The sequence below is a fragment of the Lemur catta genome, chromosome 9 (genome assembly GCF_020740605.2).
Source record: "Lemur catta isolate mLemCat1 chromosome 9, mLemCat1.pri, whole genome shotgun sequence".
NCBI lineage: Eukaryota > Metazoa > Chordata > Mammalia > Primates > Lemuridae > Lemur > Lemur catta.
Genome location: NC_059136.1, coordinates 22281678 through 22296499, shown reverse-complemented (window position 1 = coordinate 22296499; position 14822 = coordinate 22281678). Strand labels below are relative to the sequence as shown.

General features: G+C 40.0%; 1 protein-coding gene across 6 annotated transcripts in view; it reads right to left on the bottom strand.

Annotated features, from left to right (window-relative positions):
* The window catches only part of NIPA2 (NIPA magnesium transporter 2), a 38423-nt gene that overhangs the window by 17014 nt on the left and 6587 nt on the right, over positions 1-14822 (bottom strand). For 4 of the 6 annotated variants that reach the window (XM_045561091.1, XM_045561092.1, XM_045561090.1 and 1 more), the window contains 4 exons: positions 12949-13180; positions 11118-11174; positions 4158-4248; positions 2637-2797 (listed from right to left, as the gene is read on the bottom strand). In XM_045561091.1, the coding sequence (XP_045417047.1) occupies positions 2637-2797; positions 4158-4248; positions 11118-11174; positions 12949-13087 (448 nt within the window). In that variant the 5' untranslated portion in view covers positions 13088-13180. Of the gene's footprint in view, positions 1-2636; positions 2798-4157; positions 4249-11117; positions 11175-12948; positions 13181-13692; positions 13735-14822 lie in introns of those variants that run through there. The other 2 variants (XM_045561093.1, XM_045561094.1) reach the window with 2 other exon arrangements.

Below are 14822 nucleotides of genomic sequence, written 5' to 3'. Positions count from 1 at the left end.
AGACAACTAATAACTGATACATTAATAGCAGATCTAAGAAAGCTGAATCCTATATTAGCAGTGATCAGAGATTAAAAAGTGACTCAGTTTCCAGCACAGAATGCTAAAAGGTACAAAGTACCTCTGAAGTGGGGGTGAAAGCAAGACTGAGAACGAGGCCTAGCTGCAACGTCCATTCGAGAAACAATGAGACTCATGTCCAGGTATGGGAGACTGTCCCTCTCCTCCCCCAGCAGACAGTGTCTTGCACTGGAGAACGCCCAGCCAGGGTAAGATGTACATCTGGGCATTAACGCCTCCTCCCCACTCCACTCCCTGGATGCCTGTGGCCAGGCAGGAAACTATAAGCTTTTCTGCTGGAGATCTGACCAGCCAAACTGTTAATTAAAGGAGGCAAAGACTACCAGGAGAGAAGCCAAAATAAACAGAAAAATGCAAAGCCTTTGTTTCTTCCATGCAGGCAGAAGAAAACTGTAAAATAAACACACAATTCAAGATAAATAAACCATCTCCCAAAAAACAAGAAAACTACCATTAATATCCTCAGAGAGACAATAATGAAATACAGAGTAATTGTGCATACAAAACAACTACAGAAAATGAGGAACTACAAAAACAAAACACAACAAAAAAAACCCCAAACAAAGAAACATTTATTTGAGGGCACTAAAGAGCAATCAAAGCAGCCAGGACTTAAGGGGCCAAAATTCAGAAAAAAGAGAAATATCAGCCCAATCTTTACTTCTGCTTTTTCCCTCAGGGCAACAGCCAACACAAGGGGTAAGGATAGGCATAAAGGCCAGTCAAAACTTGTGGAATTTTCAGTGGACTAGGTAAAAATAAGTTGGAATAAGTTGGAATTTGGGAGCCTTATTAGCAGCTGGGACTTAATGGGCCAAGATCCAGAGTAGGGAGCCCAAATTTCTGTGTACGTTTCCCCTTATGGCTTTTGTGGGCACATAACCTGCACAGCCAAAGTCAGAGGAGCCAAATGGAAAGCCTGGCCAACAGGCTGCAGGGCTGAGTGGGGATTTTGGTGGTCTTGTCTTACTGAGGAGCAGCTACTAGAGCTCACAGCTCCCCAGGTAATAGGGCTCAAGTCAAGACCCAAAGCTATCAGTTGAGAGGCAGAGGGCTATGAACAAAAACAAAGGCAAACTGGAAAGAAACCAGACCCAACAAAGCTTTAAAACACCTTCAGGGTGAAGGTGATCTGCTGTACTCTTACCCGCCTGCCAGAAGAAATTTAAGTTCTCTCTGAAGAAAAACACATCACTCAGAACCTTTGCACTTTTTAATATCCTATGTCTAGCGTTTAATCAAAAATGACAAAGGACAAAACTAAATGTCTAAAAGCCAAAAGAAAAAATAAACCATAGAAAACAAGGCCACAAGTAATCCTGACATTAGCAAAGACTTTAAAATAACTAAGAATCAAAGAACAAAACAAACTTAAAAATTTAACAGCAGGAAAAAAAACGCAAAAGAAGGGCTGGAAGATAAAACTGAGATCTCCCAGAAAGCAGAGCAAAAAGGCAATACAGTGAAAATGAGGGGAAAAAAATAAGAAAACTAATGGTCTAGTTCATGAGTTCCAATTAACAGATGAATAATAATTCAAGGAAGAGCAAACAGTAAAGAATAGCAAAGAAGTAATTCAATTCAGTTCCCCAGAATAAGACATAAATTTTCAAATTAAAAAGACCCATCAGGGCCAGGTGTGGTGGCTCACACTTGTAATCCTAGCATTCTGGGAGGCCAAGGCAGGAGGAGTGCTTGAGGTCAGGTGTTCAAGACCAGCCTGAGCAAAAGCGAGACCATCTCTACAAAAAAAATTAGCTGGGTGTGGTGGCGTGTGCCTGTAGTTGCAGCTACTTGAGAGGCTGAGACAGGAGCTCAGCTTGTCTTGAGCCCAGGAGCTGTGATGATGCCCCTGCACTCCAGCCTGGGTGAAAGAATAAGACTCTGCCTCAAAAAAAAAAAAAAAAAAAAAAGACCCATCAGATACCTAGCACAATGGACAAAAATGGACCCTCATCTAGGCATGTCAGGGGGAAATTCCAGACACCAAGGACAAAGAGAACATCCAACATGCTTCCAAAGACAAAATAACTGGTCAGATATAAAAGATAAAGAATCACCCTTTGATTTCTCAACAGCAACATGGCAGGTTAAAGACATTTTGAGATATACCAGGTCTCAAAAACTCTCATCTCCTTTGTGCCTTTTCTCTTCTACTACTATAGCAGCACCACCAAGATTAAGGAGTAAATCCAGGATTCAGGAAAGAAGGGATCCAGGAAAAAGCAAATAGGCAAGGGAATCCCCAGGATACTGATGAAGGAAAATATAACTGCTGGCAGTCTTGAGACAGCCTTGACTGAGGCCGGACAGAGGCACTGGAAGAAACGTTTCTAGAAGAAATGAAACTAAAAGTACCTCATGTGTTTGAAATTACTGAGAGTAAAAAAGAAACACAGGGTTAGGGATGGGAGGGAGTGGGAAACATGACTACTATTTCTCATAATCAGCCATATAGAACAATTTTTCTCTTTATGTGCACATTATATTTTGATTCAAGTAAAAACTAAGAAGTAAAACACAGTAACAACAATAAAGCTCTTCTTTCTTCTTACCTGGATCACCCAGCTTATGAGACATTTCATTTAAAGTCTCAATCTCCTCTTCTTTGGGAGCATGAATGACCATAACTGTGGATCCTAGAATACTTAGCAAACACCCAATTTTCCCATGAAGATTAAGTCTTTCACTTAGAAAGTACGAAGAAAGAATGGCACTAAAACAGGAAGAAAAAAAGATCAAGAACTTTAAAAATAATCAGCTACTTTTCTCATTTTCAAGTATCAACACAACTTGGAATTTAAACTATTGAACTCAAACACTGTGAGCTTATGAAGATTCTGGCTGGCTTTCAATCAAGGTAAAGAAAATGCACATTCAATCATAAAATCAAAGTTTCTAGGAAATCATCTGTTTCATTAAACACTACTACCATTTTTCTACTACAAGAAGTCAATATGAAGTTTACAATAAAGAACTAGTTTGTACAAATTTATGTCCTAATTAAGAATCTATAACTGGCCAGGCATGGTGGCTCAAGCCTGTAATCCTAGCACTTTGGGAGGCCAAGGCAGGAGGATCACTTGAGCCTAGGAGTTCGAGACCAGCCTGGGCAACATAGTAAGACCCAGTCTCTACAAAAAAATTTAAAAATAAAAAAATTAGCCAGCCATGGTGGCATGCACCTGTAGTCCCAGCTATTCAGGAGGCTAAGGGAAGAGGATCGCTGGAGCCCAGGAGTTCAAGGCTGGTGACCTACAATTATACCACCGCACTCCAGCTTGGGTGTAAATGAGACTCTGTTAAAAAAAAAAAAAAAAAAAAAAATCTGTATCCAATCCAATGCTTAAAATTTGCTCTGCTTTAATTTATTCCTACTGGCTGATACAGCCGTCTTATGTGTTCATTCATTTATATACAATTTGCCTATTAATTATCAAGTTTAATAACATATAGTTAGTTTTAGCCAAACCTAAAAAGAAAACATACTATAAACTCATAAATATAGTAACAGTACAATATAAAGAAAATTAAAGGTAAAGAGTAATGACTTGTACCATAACTCTATTTTACACAGAGTTTCTTGGAAAAAAAAAAAAAAGGATAAAAATATCTATCAATCAATGTTAGGACTAGTAACCAAAGTCCATACTTCAATATGGGATTGGTTGCTTGGGTTAATCATTAAAATAACACAAACAGGACAAGTCTTAGACCACTACTTCAAAATGAGCACCCCAGGCCAGGTGGAGAAATGTACTCATCACCAACCATGCCCTACCAAAGTGTGTGTACACTGAATGTCCTAATAAATGTTGGGACAAGTGTAATTTGGAATCGTAAAAAACTGAAATCAAAGTAGAATTAGTGCTGGCTCTGAATACAACCAAGACAAAGCACTTTCTCCCACAAATCAACAGCTTGGCCACGCACACAAGGTAACTTTTTAAAAGCACATTAATACATAGTGTAAAAAACAAAGTCCTTGAGGTCGTTGAAATGTAAATTATGTTTAACACTTGTAACTAGGTAGTGCTGACATCTGTTTCTGCATGTAAAATGTAGTGTCTCCTTACCTCACTAGGACGCTGAGAGCTCCTAGTGGAGTCACGAGCGTGGCTGGTGCAAATGCGTATGCAGCGAAGTTGGCCACCTCGCCAGCTCCCACTTGAAGAGAAAACAAAACAAAAGCTCCCAGATAGGAATATATGTATTACCTTGGAAATACTTGCATTTTATGCAACATCTATATGTTATTTCAACTGTATTTAGTAACTTCCACATTTTCTCCTATTAAATAGGGTCAAGGGTCTGTAAATTTCTAACAGAACAGAGTCTAGGTCAATTAGAAACAGCCCATATCTATAATTTTAAAGAGATATTTATATCCTAGGACAACAAATAAAAATCACTTAAAAGAAGCCAACGCTGATGTAAAGTCTTTTTCAATGGCTCCTCTTTTAAAAACTCAACTCATTATATGCCAGGTACTGTTCTAGAATCAGGAAATACAGCAGGGAGCAAAAGTTTTATGAGCATGATCCCTTTAATAAGGGAAGACAGACACACAAACCAAACATGTGTCAAGAAGCTAAAAGTGCTATGAAAAGGCTGGGCATGGTGGCTCATGCCTGTAATCCCAGCACTTTGGGAGGCCGAGGCAATGTCTCAAATATCTTTTTACCCAGGATACTCTGCCATCCCTATTTATCCATGACATTGATTTCTTTAAGGAAAAAAAAAAAAACTTGGATAAAGTCTCACTTTCTGGATTTAGTCTGTCTGCTTCCATTTCCTATGTGCTATCTGTTCTGCCTCGTCTATATTCTTCTTTCTCATCTTTATTGCTTTAAAAACTAATTTATCATTCCATTCTTTCCTCCATTCATTAGGAATTACACACTTGCTCTATCTTTTGACTGAAAACCAGCAAATTGCAGTCCCCAAACCCCGCTGAGAAACCTAGGGCTGCACAGCAGGCAGTGAACCAGTAAAGCTTCACCTGTATTTACAGCCACTCCCCATCACTTGCATCACCACATAAGCTCCACCTCCTGTCAGATCAGCGGTGGCATTAAATTCTTATAGGAGTGCGAACCCTACTGTAAATTGTGCATGTGAAAGATCTAGGTTGCACACTCTTTTTTTTTTTTTTTTTTTGAGACAGAGTCTCACTTTGTTGCCCGGGCTAGAGTGAGTGCCGTGGCGTCAGCCTAGCTCACAGCAACCTCAAACTCCTGGGCTCAAGCGATCCTATTGCCTCAGCCTCCCGAGCAGCTGGGACTACAGGCATGCGCCACCATGCCCGGCTAATTTTTTTCTATACAGATTTTTAGTTGTCCAGATAATTTATTTCTATTTTTAGTAGAGACGGGGTCTCGCTCAGGCTGGTCTCAAACTCCTGACCTCGAGCAATCCACCCGCCTCGGCCTCCCAGAGTGCTAGGATTACAGGCGTGAGCCACCGCGCCCGGCCTAGGTTGCACACTCTTTATGAGACTCTAATGCCTCATGATTTGAGGTGGAGCTGAGGCAGTGATGCCTAGCACTGGGGAGTGGCTGCAAACACAGATTATAGTTAGCAGAGAGGTTTGACTGCACAGTAAATGTAATACACTTGAATCATCCCAAAACCACCCTTCCACCATGCCCCCGTCCGTGAAAAACTGTCTTCCATGAAACCAGTCCTTGGTGCCAAAAATGTTGGGGAGCACCACCCTAGAAAATACAACATGTATCCTTAGCCTGCCAAGTCTATAATGTTAATGTTTAGCTTTGCTCTCCTTCCAGATATTGCCAGAACCTTAGAGCCCTTTATTTTCTCCCTTCCAATTTATTTGTTGCAAATCTGTAATCTTTTCTTTTGCAAATCTGCAATGTTGCTATAGTCCAGTCTATTGTTAGAACTACAGTTCCTTGTAGTAAGCACAGTTGTTTTATTGTGTAACACTGAATGCTGTTAAAATTTTACCTATGGATATTTTAAGTCCAGCAGCCATTTTTTACTAATTTTTTTCATCAGCACTCACTTGGATGTACTCACATACTTACCAATCTTCCCTTCCTGTATCTCTAAACTTCCACCTAAATCAATTTCTTTCTGCTAACTAAATACCCTTTTAAATTTGCTTTAGTACACTTACATTATCAATTTGTCTAGTTTTAATCTTGAAGGATATTTTCACTGAGTAGAGAATTCTACTGCCAGCTACATTTTTCGCACTTTGAAGCTGTATTTCCAACTTGTTTATCTACTTCCAGTGTTGCTGAAAACTAAGCTGTCAATCCAACATTTTTTTCCTGACTGCATTTAAGATATTCTGTCTTTGGTTTTCCATCAGTTTTACTATGTGTTTAGGTCCAGTTTTCCTTTCACAGATTCTGCATTGGTTTTCTGGTGCTTCTTGAATCTGTGGTTTCATAACTGGTCAGTTTTGGAAAATTCTCAGCAATTCAAAAACTGCTTCTCCTCCATTCTCTTTGTCCCTTCTTATTCTAAAACTCCAATTATTCACTGAATCCTCTAAGTTCCATAGCCTCTTACCTGTATTTTCCATCCTTTTGTCTATGCTTACTTCATTCTAGATAGTTTCTTCCAAACTACCTCCAGTTTACTAAGTCTCTCCTCAGCCTTACCAAACCTATAGTTAAGGCAATTCATTCAATTTTCATTACTGCATTTTTTAATTCTATAACGTCTTTTTAGTTCTTCTCCAAATCTATAATGTTAGTATAGTCTAGTTTATTGTTAAAACTACTGTTCCTTCTAGTAAAAGCACAGTTGTTTTATGGTCATACACTTCCAGTATCTATAGATCCTATGGGCCAAGTTTCTCTCTGTTTTTGCTAAATTTTCTTAATCTCATATGCACTTATTTATTTATTTGTTTGTTTGTTTATTTATTTTTTGAGACAGCGTCTCACTCTACTGTCTGGGATAGAGTACAGTGGTGTTATCATAGCTCAATGCAGCCTCAAATGCCTGGGCTCAAGCGATACTCCTGCCTCAGCCTTCTGAGTAGCTGGGACCACAGGTGCACACCACCATGCCCAGCTAATTTTTCTATTTTTTGTAGAGACAGATTCTCACTATGTTGCTCAGGCTGTTCTCAAACTCCCGGCCTCAAGTGATTCCCCTCCTGCCTTTTTTTATATACCTTTTCTTTAATTACTTAATAAAACTGGCCAGGTGTGGCAGTTCATGCCTATAATCTCAGCACTTTGGAAGGCCAAGGCAGGAGGTTTGCGTGAAGCCAGGAGTTCCAGACCAGCCTGGGCAACATAGCAAGACCCTGTCCCTATGAAAAATAAAAAATTAGCCAGGCGTGGTGGCACATGCCTATAGTCCTGGCTACTCAGTAGGCTGAGGCAGGAGGATTGTTTGAGCCCAGGAGTTCAAAGTTATAGCAAACTATGATCAGACAACTGCACTCTAGCGTGGGTAACAGAAAGACACCCTGTCTCAAAACAAAAACAAACAATATAAGGTGGAGATTATATCTTCAAGAGAGAATTTTTACCTTCTTCTGTAAGGTGCTTTTTGGCACCTTGCAGCACCTAGCAGTTCAGGACCAAGACTAGAGTTATGCAGTACAAATGATCAGATGGTGTACACTCCTTGCTTCACTCCCAAGGTATAGCCTTCCCAGAGTACCAGCCCAGAGCAGGTGGTTATTTTCTATTCTTGGCAGCACCAGACTCTGACCCCTGTTAGTCCAGTTCAAAGGTTCACTCTATCTGTCAGCTGAGTCCTCTAGAGTCTGCAGTTACCTCTAGTGCATAAGTATCTCCAGCTTATCCTTCTGAGCTCTAATCCTTTCCCTGATCTTGGCCAGGTAATTAATTCTTCACTGTCATGTTAGCTCTTTGATACTTTTAAAAGGATGATTTTTATATTCTGTCCAGCTTTTTAACTTGTTTTCACCAGGAATGTTGATTCAATTACCTGGTCCACCATTACCATAAACACTATATTGTTTTTGCTGTTCAAAAGTTTTACATAAAATGTTATTCTCAAGGTCACCAAGGACTTCCATATTGCTAAACTCAGTCACTTTTCGATTCTCATCGTACCTATTCCACATGAGCACCATCTGACCCCAGCGAGCACTCTGCCCCCAAAATACTTTCTTCACTTGGCTCCCATGACACTAGGCTCACTTGGTCTCCTCCTACCACTCTCACTGTTCCTTTTCAGCCTCTTCCCACTCCTCCTCCTGAGCTCTAAATGGACCCAGACTGCTCTCAGGTCTCTGATCTTGGGCTCTTTTTCCTATCTATTCTCAGTTCCTACACAATTTCATCCAGTCTTGTGACTTTAAATAGCAAAGATGACTCCCAAACTTTTTATCTCCAGCCTGGACCACTTTGCAGAATTGTAGACCTGCTTGTCTAATTACTAACTTGACATATCTACTTCAGTATGTTATAAGCATTTCAAACTTGAACATATCCAGACCAAACTCCTGGTATCACCCCATCCCATCAGCCTAGGTCCTTCCTGTAGTCTTGCCATCAGGTAAACACCAACTCAGTTCTTAGCCTTGTTTTTTGTTGAGACAGAGTCTCACTGTGTGTCACTGGATAGAGTGCACAAATGTCACTATAGCTCACTGTAAGCTCCAACTCCTGGGCTGTAAGTGATCCTTCTACCTCAGCCTCCCTGGTATCTGGGACTACAGGCGCACACCACAACGCCCAGCTGGGTTTTGTTGTTTTGTGTTATTTTTTTCTTTTTCTTTGTGGTAGAGATGGGGTCTTACTCTTTTTTAGGAAGGTGTTGAACTCCTGAGCTTAAGCAATCTTCCTGCCTTGGCCTCCCAGAGTACTAGGATTACAGGCGTGAGCCACCATGCCCGGCCAACACCAACTCAATTCTTCTAGTTACTATGACCAAAAACCATCATGTCATCCTCAACTCTTCCCTTTCACACCCTACATTTTGGTCAGTGAACAAATCTTGTCAGTTCTACCTTTAAAACATACCCAGAATTGTATGGCTTCTTACTGTACTCACTGCTACTGTTCTGGTCAATCATCACCTCTTGCTTGATTATTGTAATAGCCTCCTACCTGGTTTCTCTGCTTCTGCCCCTATGCATTCTATGCCTCAACACAGCAGCCAGAGAGATTCTATTAAAACCCAAGTCAGATCATGTTACTCCTCTGCTCAAAAGTCTCCAATGACTTCCCATCTAACATAAAAGTCAAAGTCCTTTGCACGACCTACAAAGCCCCACATGATCTGGACCCGCACAACTTCTCTGAACTTACCTCCTGCTACTTCTCCCCACATTCATTCACTTACTGCTACTTTTGCCTCTTTAATGTTTCCTGAGGTTTTTAGTAATCCAGTGTTGCAAAACAAGCACCCTAAAATTTGGCAGTTTAAAACAACCATTTACTCTCATGGTTTCTGTTGGTCAAGACTTAAGAAAGGGGTCCGTAAGGAGGTCTCACTCAGGATCTTTCCACAGGTTACAGTCAAGATTTAAACTGAGGGCCGGGCGTGGTGGCTCATGCCTGTAATCCTAGCACTCTGGGAGGCCGAGGCGTGTGGATCGTCTGAGCTCAGGAGTTTGAGACCAGCCTGAGCAAGAGTGAGACCCCGTCTCTACTAAAAATAGAAAGAAATTAGCCAAAAAACTAAAATATATACAAAAAATTAGCCAGGCATGGTGGCGCATGCCTGTAGTCCCAGCTACTCGGGAGGCTGAGGCAGGAGGATCGCTTGAGCCCAGGAGTTTGAGGTTGCTGGGAGCTAGGCTGATGCCACGGCACTCTAGCCCGGGGAACAGAGTGAGACTCTGTCTCATTAAAAAAAAAAAAAAAAAAAGATTTAAACTGAGGCTGCAGTCATCTGAAGGCTGGACTGGAGCTGGAGGACCCACATCCAAGGTGGCTCACTCATATAGGTGGCCAGGTAGGTACTGTCTCAGTGAGAGCCCAGGGACTTCTTTACAGGCTGCTTAAGTACCCTTACAAAACACAGTAGCTGGGTTCCCCCAGAGCGAGCAATCCAAGCAATCAAGGAAAAAGCTACAATGCCTTTTATGACTTAGCTTCAGAAGTCATACATCATCACTTCCAATGGTATTCTTTGATCACACTGGGCCAGCAATAACTCATTGTGAAAGGAGATTAAGCAAAGGTACACATACCAGGTGAAAGTTACCGGGGCCATCTACCTATCACACCTTAATTGGCCAGGCACTGTCCCGCTTCTTGGCATTCACACTTACTGTTTCCTCCTGCTTCAAATTATTTTTCCCCAAACATCCATATGGGCAGATCCTTCACTTCCCTTACGTCTTTTATGCAAATATCTCCTTGGTGAGGCTTGATCTGGCCCCCATCTAACATTTTAAACCTATCTATCCTCCATTTTACATGCCCCTTTCTGACTCTACTCCTCCTCCTTAGCATTTATGGCCACACATGTGCACAAACATTTTAACTTATTTATCTTGTTTATTGCTTGTCTCCCATTGAGAATGTCAGCTTCATGTGGACAGGGATTTTTGTGTTTTTCTTTCACTAATGTACTCCAGCACCTAGAACAACACCTGGCATATTAGAGATGATCAATAAATACTGTAGAACAGTCAAGGCTCAGAGTTTTAAGGATAATTTTTTCCATGTACCTTTTTAAAGGTAATCATCAAAATAAGCATGGATAGTCTTACCAAATGCATACTTCCTTTTCTACTGGAAGGAGAACAGAGGAAGAAAAACTAAAAACAGGATTTTTCTAAAACCTTTCACTTTCAAATTTGCCTTCTTAAATTGAGCAGAATCTTAAAAAATACATAGATGTATCAAATATGTTTTAATCAGATGGAGAAAAAAGTCTTAGATTCAAATTAAATATGCTATTAAACTGCTGAATGACTTTCACAGGCTTAAATATCATACATTTTAGTTTTGTTAAATTAAAAAACAAGATTTATTTAAAGTTTTTATATTTGCTAATATGAGGTTATAACAGTATTTTAACATATAACTATAATATTTTCTTTAAATGTTGTCTATACATACTTGACAGCAGTCCAGCCCACCACAACCATTCTTTAAGATATGCATGGCCACCTTGACCTGTGAATGAAGAAATATTTCACATCTTTGGAAGATTATCAGACTCTTGTATAAATTATGGCAACTACTAGTAATAATAGATTTAAAAACATCTCAGTTGATTATTACTTTATTTTTGTTGTTTTTTGTTTTTTTGAGACAGGGTCTCACTCCGTTGCCCAGGCTAGACCACAGTAGTGTCATCACAGCTCACAGCAACCTCAAACTCCTAGACTCAAATAATCCTTCTGCCTCAGCCTCCCAAATAGCTGGACTACAGGCATGTGCCACCACACCTGGCTAATTTTTCTATTTTGTGTTAGAGATGAGGTCTCACTCTTGCTCAGGCTGGTCTTGAACTCCTGGCCTCAAGCAATTCTCTCACCTTGGCCTCCCACAGTGTTGGGATTACAGGTGTGAGCCACCTCTCCTGGCCTATTACTACTTTAAAGGTTTCTGCATAACTGTTTAAGGGGATTTCTCAGATAATAATTTTATGATTATCTTGGAAAAGGGGATGTGAGGATCATGAGAATGTTAGAAAAATGTTTAGGTTTATACTAAACATTAAGTGACCCTGCACTTGAGTGAAAGACCTAAATCAATCCTTATATTCAGCTCATACTTCCTTCTTTTGTTTTGTGAACTCAGCTTGAACAAAGTAAAAAAATTGAACCAATAAGAAGAGCCCAACTTCAAATCAGTTACTCTGAAAGTGGATAAGCTTTTTGGGTGTGGGTAAGCCCACTTATGAGGCAGTAACCTTGGAGACAGTGGTCCTGTGCTGACCAGATGTAAAGAGCAGGCACCTCTCATAGTCTGGGGCTGCCAGGATGCACATCTTGCTTTTTCCTTGGCTTTCCTCTTGATCAAACTAGTCAGAAAGCAATCAGTACTTAAGCCACTGTCCAAAAGAAAAAAGCCAAGGTGAATGAATCCTTTACAAGCATATCCAGCATGGACAATGAGAGTACCTGTCTTAGGACAAAAAATGAGAGACAGGGAATAAGCAGTAGATGCCATACTTTCTCCTCTGTTCACTAAAACCCAGTAGAGGCCACTGTTTTATGTTTTAAGACTGCTGAATTAGGTTTAGCTATGGAGATGGGACAGAGAAGAGAGTGAGGTAATATTTACTGCCAAAGCAGGTATATTCATGACGTCCAATCAGGTCTAGAATTGAAGCAGAGGCAGAACAATGGGATGTGGCCATAATGCCACATAACACTGAGAGCTGTCATGAATGCCTCAGACAGAGGTGTCAGTGGGGACAATCACACTGACTATCCCTCAACGTCTTGTGACTTGTCAGCAATTCCTGGGGAAACAACCTACAACAGAAATTCACTGAACTGGGTCCTTCAAGCCAGAGAAGCTCTCTTTCCTTCCTGCCAATTTGAGATCATCAGAAAAAGTGTCTAAGGCAAAAGTCAGAACTTTTACTATCATGAACAAAAGACCCCAGCCTTCACTAAGTTCTGATTCAAATCGTGGACCCTTACTTCCTTCTCTTAAGACATATTGAAACTTAAAGAAAAGGCTGGATGTTAATTTGCCATTGGTCCCTGTTTCCACTTTGATAACAACTGCAAGAGTTAACTAATTTTGACATCTTTTCACTTTTTATTTTTTTATGACAAAACTGATGTTTGATTCTCTATAAACATTTACAACTCTTGAACAGCCAAAAGTTTCAAATATACTTACTAGGAATGAAGAAGTGGTCTTCCACAAAGAACATGAGTATGTAAGTACACACTGATACCATTTCAAAGTCACATAGGGCATAACATACCTGCTCTCATAGAGCCTTTTCTAGCAAGTCGCAGAAGACCTTTTTTTTTCAAAATGAAACTTCCTCCAATGAAAATGCTGGAGCTCATTGCCAATCCCAGACCAATATAAAAGTCATATTTTCCACGCTCCTGGCTCATTTCGTTTGTTACTTAAGAGGTTCCTGTGAAGCACATTGATCACAGAACAGAGAAACTGCTGGTACTAGAGGCAGGATGATGCAGTCTCCAAATCTAAACAATACAAAATGAAATGAGATTTTCATAGAATGATCATGACAGTTCACATGCAATTCAAAATTTTACTCCATTTCTCTTCTCATGAAGGAAAAATGTTTTCTTCATTACTAACATTGATAATAAATATATTATTTAAATTTAGCACCAATTCTTCCAATTATGGCAAAAGATGGGATCATGATACAAAACCAAGTTTAAATTGATTTTATCAACTCTGATTCTATATTTAAAAAAAAGTTTCCAGTCTTATCCAATGGTCCATTGTAATCAAACTTTGGGAATGAGGGAAAAAAAAAATTCTACAGAATAAAAAATCAGGCCTGGCTGGGCGCGGTGGCTCACGCCTGTAATCCTAACACTCTGGAAGGCCGAGGCAGGTGGATCGTTTGAGCTCAGGAGTTCGAGACCAACCTGAGCAAGAGCAAGACCCGTCTCTACCAAAAACATAGAAAGAAATTATCTGGACAACTAAAAATATATAGAAAAAATTACATGGTGGTGCATACCTGTAGTCCCAACTACTTGGGAGGCTGAGGCAGAAGGATTGCTTGAGCCCAGGAGTTTGAGGTTGCTGTGAGCTAGGTTGACGCCACGGCACTCTAGCCCGGGCAACAGAGTGAGACTCTGTCTCAAAAAAAAATAAATAAATAAAAATAAAAATAAAAATCAGGCCTAACAATATACAAATCCAGTTTATCAATACATTTATCAATTTCACAAATGTATCCTTTTGAATAATCTACACAGAGAAACTCAAAATTTTCCACCCATACATTTTCTTCTTAGAAATATATGTGGATATAAGCATAAGGTAATTTATTTAGCCTATCTGGGGATGTGTTGAGAGAAAGCAGATTTCACATTATCTTGATAACAGAGGATGACTCCTAGGGTGTGTAACGTAGTACTGGTGGCCTTTACAGAACATGAGGACCTAGATGGTTCAATACACAAAACCACCTGCAAATTTGTTTTCCAAATAGCCAATGCGTGAACTCAGCTGACCAATGAACTAAAGCAAAGCATGGATAGCAGAGAAAAAAACAGTACTTAGCAACAAGGCTTACAACTGGTTATAATTAACTGCCAGTCCAACTTTCCAGTATGTCTTGGGATTTTTAGTCCCACAATTTGGTCCAACTTTCTAGTATGTCTTAGGATTTTTAGTCCCACAATTTAATTACTGAGTCCCAGAACTAATCTGCAATTCATTCAAGATCCTTGCTAACTAGCCAAGTTTTTTCATTCATCAAGTTACAGACCCTGGCATGTAACCAAAGCAACTTAAACTCCTGTGCACCTAGCCCCTCAATTACTTTATCCGCCCTCCCTAATGGTATTTACCGGATATACGATGCTCTAAGTGCTAAGCATTATTCTAAGCTCTCTGGATAAAATGGTGATTGCTTTTAATCTTAATGCTTAATGATTAATAGCTTTAGTCTTAAGGGTCATTAGGGAGATAGATAAGAGACAGTTAAGTAGGGGGTGGTAACATATTAATAATAAACACAGTATTATTACACTGAGTTGATATCAATCCAAACACAAGTGTTTTTTATTTGCCTGCTGAGGAACATTATGGTTCCTGTACACTGCAATGAGAAGACTATTCTTCCTCACCTCACTGATTTGA